General features: G+C 65.2%; 1 protein-coding gene across 1 annotated transcript; it reads left to right on the top strand.

Annotated features, from left to right (window-relative positions):
• The first annotated feature begins 592 nt into the window (after positions 1-592).
• LOC124523332 (formin-like protein 5) lies at positions 593-2,706 on the top strand. Its single transcript, XM_047095188.1, has 2 exons — positions 593-895; positions 1,804-2,706. The coding sequence occupies exons 1-2, from the start codon at positions 593-595 to the stop codon at positions 2,704-2,706; spliced, it is 1,206 nt and encodes a 401-aa protein (XP_046951144.1).
• Positions 2,707-4,543: the final 1,837 nt, after the last annotated feature.

The following is a 4,543-nucleotide window of genomic DNA, read 5'->3' as shown; positions in this document are numbered from 1 at the left end:
CGGAGGACAAATACAAATGGAAAGTTGGTCACTCTGAGAGGAAACAAAATACGGGATTGGGGTTAAAACCTCACAAGGAGGACCCTACCAAACACCAGAAGCATTTTTATCCCTCCTGTCAACCAGATAAAAGCTTCCGAGGTTATGGAGGGCAAGGGGGGGGTCCCCAAACCAAATGAGGGCCCCCACTGGGTTTGGAGCGAGCCAGGAGCAGAAGCTCCCAGCTGAGGCTGCCTCCTCGCCCCAGGGCGCACCCGCAGGCCCCCGAGCCCGGGAACCCGGCCGCGTGCGCCCCAACCCCGCTCCCACCGCGGCCCCACCGCACCCAGGAGGCCGAGCCGGCCGAGCTGAGGTGGTAGGAGCCCCACCAGTGGCTCGGGGGCGCCCCCTGAGGTCCAGCGGCGTCGCGGCACCTTCGGAAAACCGAAAGCCGGCGTCTCCCACGGTTCTGACATTTTAACTTTGCCTGGTTCCAGAGGCTGCTTGCTGCACCCTCTCCAAAAGGTACTTTTCCGAACCACAGCCCCTCTTCCCCGAGCCTCACACCATTGCACCTTCCCTTTCCGACAGTCTTGGGCTCCGGGGCGAGGAAATGTGCTATTTACCTCCCCGCGTGGGCACGAAAAGAAAACGTGGAAGGTGCAAACTGTCCAAGCCCCACGAAGGCGGCATCACTGGAGGTCCCATTTTGGATTTCAAGCTTCCTGAGACACCAGGAAAAAGAAAACCACGGCCAGCCCACTGGCTGCACAGCCGAGCAAAGGAGGCGGCCAGAAGTGGAAGGAGAAATTCCTCTTCTTTCGCAGGGCTGCTCTTCTGCTGCCTCCCACTGCCCCCATTAAAGCCTGACCCTTACAACGCTCGACCCCACTATGCACCTGAGCCCACTCAGCCGGCAAGTCTACGGCAGAGAAAGTCTAGAAGCAGCAGATGGGAAACACAAACACGGAGTCTTTTAAGGGAGAGAGGGCATTCTTAAGGAGAAATGTCCACACCGCCCCTAGCCCCGTGGAGACGGAACCCCGGTGGGCAAACCCCAGGCCTCAGTGTTAGCTGTGGACGCGCGTCCTCGCTCACCATCCGAGCTAGGTTTCGGGGCAGTGGCAGGAGCTCCCTGCGGTTCCGGGGGCAGGAGGATGCGCAGAGGGGAAAGGGGGTGCCGTAGAGAAGACAGTGCCTTGCCTCTCTGCCCCTCGAGGCCACCCCGTGCCTGCAAAAGGGACACTCGCTGCCACTCCCGGAGCAGGTCCCTGAGGGCAGCGAGAGCGCCCGCGCCCTGTTGCAGGGCGCACGATGGAGCTGGGAGACCCGCTGCACCAAAACCTTGCGCTCAGGCCGCTCAGGGACAGGCGGCTGTGACCGCCTGAAACATCAGGGCACGTTCCTTTTTTCCTTCATTCAGATAACCCCCACCTCTGGGTAGCCAAGAGCTAATGGATGAGAGGGCAGAAACGGCGGGGGGGGGTCCTCCATCCTTACGAGAGCGAGTGATAAAAAAGCGAATCGCCCCCTTCCCATCCCTTCCCCATGCTAGGGTAGAGGACGTGGCCTCCACCCCCGGGGAGCAGGGTCGGACAGACTCCAAGGAGCTCGGAGCTGTGTAGCTGTAGCCCCGGGCGCGGGGGGTTGGGGGGCTCCTGCAAGAGAGGCAAGGGAGGCGGCTGGCCTCTGCTCTCCCGGAGAAGAAAAAGGGTCCGCCAGTGGAGGGCTGGATGTGGAGGGTCGCCGAGCCGCACACTGCTACGTGCGGTGATTTATTATCGTCATCGATAGCCAATACTGTTCCCGTCTTAACCTGGCCAGAAAGGAGCGGGTCTAGGTCTGCCAGCCGCGAACAGCCTGCAAAAGGGCAAAGATGAAGGTAGGCAGGGCGCGCGAGACAGAAAAAAAATCCGCCCCGTTGCGAACTGGAATCCAGCTGCCGACCACCCCCCTCCCCCCGCCCCCGGCGCCCCTACTGGAGCAGCCCCGCGGAGCAGAGTTGCTGGGCAAAGGCGCCACGGGGTCGCGGTTGGGGGAGCCACGGATCTCCCTAAACCGCCTGCTCCCAGCCCTCCTGCCGCTCCTGGGCCCCAGCGCCCGGGAAAGCTGTCTCGCTCCAGCACGGAAGAGCAGCCTGCCCCCCAGCCCCGAACGGGGGTCGCCCCTGGCTCCGGACACCAGAACGCAGGCGGCTCCCAACATCCCCAAGCCTCCACCACCAGCCTCTCCAAAGGGTCGGGAAGCCGCAAAGCAAGTCCCCCAATTCCGAGCTCCTTCAATCCTCTCCTAGGCGAGGGGCGCACCCTGGGCCCCCCAAACCCACAGAGGCATCCTCCCCTGGCCCCAGTCTCCTCAATCGCTCCAGAGCTCGCTCTCTCCCGAACCGCGGCGTGTCAGCAAAGCGAGCTTTTCTTCCTACTCCGGCTCCCTCAGAACCCCCCCCCCAAACCTGAGCGAGAGCAGACCTCTACGGCCCCTTGTCCCCCCGCCAGCCCTTGCTTCCATCCTCCCCAACCATCAGCCTCCCTAAACGCCGCCAGAACCAGCCGAGCGGATCCCTCTCTCTCCTTCCCGGGCGCCCGGCCCCCTTTCGCCCTCTCCAGGGTCCTCGGGACGGGCGCCCGAGCTCCGTGCCGCGGCGACAACTCCGCATCCCCCCGCGCGCGCCGGCCAGGGCCGGGTCCCCTCAGCGGCCGGCACTCACCGGGGAAGCACACGACATAATGGAGCACGGAACTGGTGATTTTCAGGAACAAAATCCACCAACACGGTTCCAGTAACCTCCGCATGTCCGAAAACGCACATCGAAAAGAGGAAGGCAGGGGGGGTAAACTTGTTGAATAAGTTCTTGCCTCCGTGTGAGCCTCCGCTAAGCCCGGGCTCTTCCCCTGCTCGCCCGCTCTACGGGCCCCCCGCGCTCGGCGGCCCGAGTCCCCCTGGAATCCGGGAAGCCGCCGAGCGCCCCCCGGAAAATCTCAAAAAGTGACCGGGAACGCGGAGCCACGCTGGGGACGATCCTCGGCGGAGAAGGGCTGCTTTCCGTTCAAAAAAAGAGCAAGCCGAGCGAGCAGGGCCAGTGAGTAGTCGGCGGGCGGCGGCGATGCCGGGGGCCCGGGGCAGGCAGGGACCGCAGGCGGCGGCGGCGGCGAGCAGCCGAAGATCCCCAACTTGAGTCGGCGGCGCGGCGCAGCCCGAGAGCCGGCGGGCGGCGGCGGGGCTGAGCGCGGCGCGGCGTCTCCGGGCTTCAGGCAGGCAGCTCCTTCCAGGGCCCGGGGAAGGAAGGAGGCATGTTTGCGAGCGGGGAAGGGGAGGGGAGAGGCGGGGGGAGCGAAGAGCCCCCCAAAATAGAAACGGCCGGAGGAAACGGAGGAAAACACAAAGGATCTCAGAGGGGCGCTGGGGCGAGGGCGCCTTCAGTCCATGCTCCTGAAAGTTGTGGCTCCAGCGCAGGCTGGGGAGGAACGAGGAGCGCGGGGCTGGAAACTGGCCATGCCTCCATACAGGAAGTAACATGTGAGCATGGATCCTGGCAGAGACTTTAAAGCCGGCGAGCGAGCGAGCGAGCGAGCAGGGGGCGCGCGGCGGCGGGCGCGGCGGCGCGCGAGCAGGGGGCGCGCGGCGGGCACGGGGGCGCGCAGCCGGGCTGCGGGCAGCGGGAGCGCGCTCACCGCGCTCTTAAAGCAGCCGCGCTCGGCTCCCGCCTCCGAGCGGTCCCGCAGCCGGGTTCTGCCCCCGCACAGCCAGGGGTACTGCGGGCTCGGCTGAGGCAGTTTGGGGCCTGGGGACGGCTCTGGCCCAGTCTGGGAGAGAGGGAGGGGGACGGCTGCCTTCTTGGGCTGGCGAGTCTTTGCCAGCTCCCAGTTCTGCGAGCTCTTAAAGACGCCGCGCTTGGCGCGGGCTTGGCGAGATCTCCCCTCCGTCGTCTGCTTTGCTCGGAGATCCCGGACCTGGGGGGAGGAGGACCTGGTTCGGGTCTGAGGAGAGGAGAGGAAGGGGACAGTCGATTGCCCGCCTTTTTAGGCGAGGGGGGGGTTCCAGTTCGGCCCCAGCGCCCTAGCAGCGCCGCAGCGGGGCGCGCCCTGCCTCAGTCCCTGCTCGTGCCCCCAGCCCGGCGCATTCCCCCGCCTGGAAACAAAGCCGAGAGGCCTTTGCTCTGGGGCTGCGTTGGGATTTAATTTTTTTTTCCCCCTTTCAGGCTTCCATTGGCGGAGTCCGCGGCTAGGGAGGGGGGAGGGGAGGGGAGGGATATCGATCCGAGGCTTGCAAAATCCAGCCCTTCCGAGCCCCACACCCCCTTCCCCCTCGCCACGGAGGATCGGTGGCTGAGTTTTTCCAACTCCAAGCTCCGCGGGAGGAGGGAAGGTTCCCGCGCTCTGGCTGGGTGGTGGGGAGGGCGCAGGAAATGCGCCTCTCACCCCCGGCTGGGTGAAAGCAGCGCCGCGGGGCAGGACCGATTTCCTGGCAGCTACCCGGGGAGCCGCTGCCTCTTTAGCAATCCGGGAGAGGCGTCCGGGGGAAATGGGAGGACTAGGCTTATCTGTAATGAGTTTTGTCCCTTGGC

Source organism: Lynx rufus, unplaced genomic scaffold (genome assembly GCF_022079265.1).
Source record: "Lynx rufus isolate CCGP_SWC_20201006 ecotype Redwood Valley unplaced genomic scaffold, mLynRuf1.p SCAF_4, whole genome shotgun sequence".
Lineage (NCBI taxonomy): Eukaryota > Metazoa > Chordata > Mammalia > Carnivora > Felidae > Lynx > Lynx rufus.
The sequence above is the reverse complement of the archived record's forward strand: the minus strand, read 5'-3'. Positions and strand labels throughout refer to the sequence as shown.

Bases quoted from the DNA above. Each gene is read 5' to 3' on its own strand.
- LOC124523332 (XM_047095188.1), top strand. From the start codon at position 593: ATGTGCTATTTACCTCCCCGCGTGGGCACGAAAAGAAAACGTGGAAGG. The intron at 896-1,803 runs GCAAGTCTACGG...TAACCTGGCCAG, and splicing joins CACCTGAGCCCACTCAGCCG to AAAGGAGCGGGTCTAGGTCT.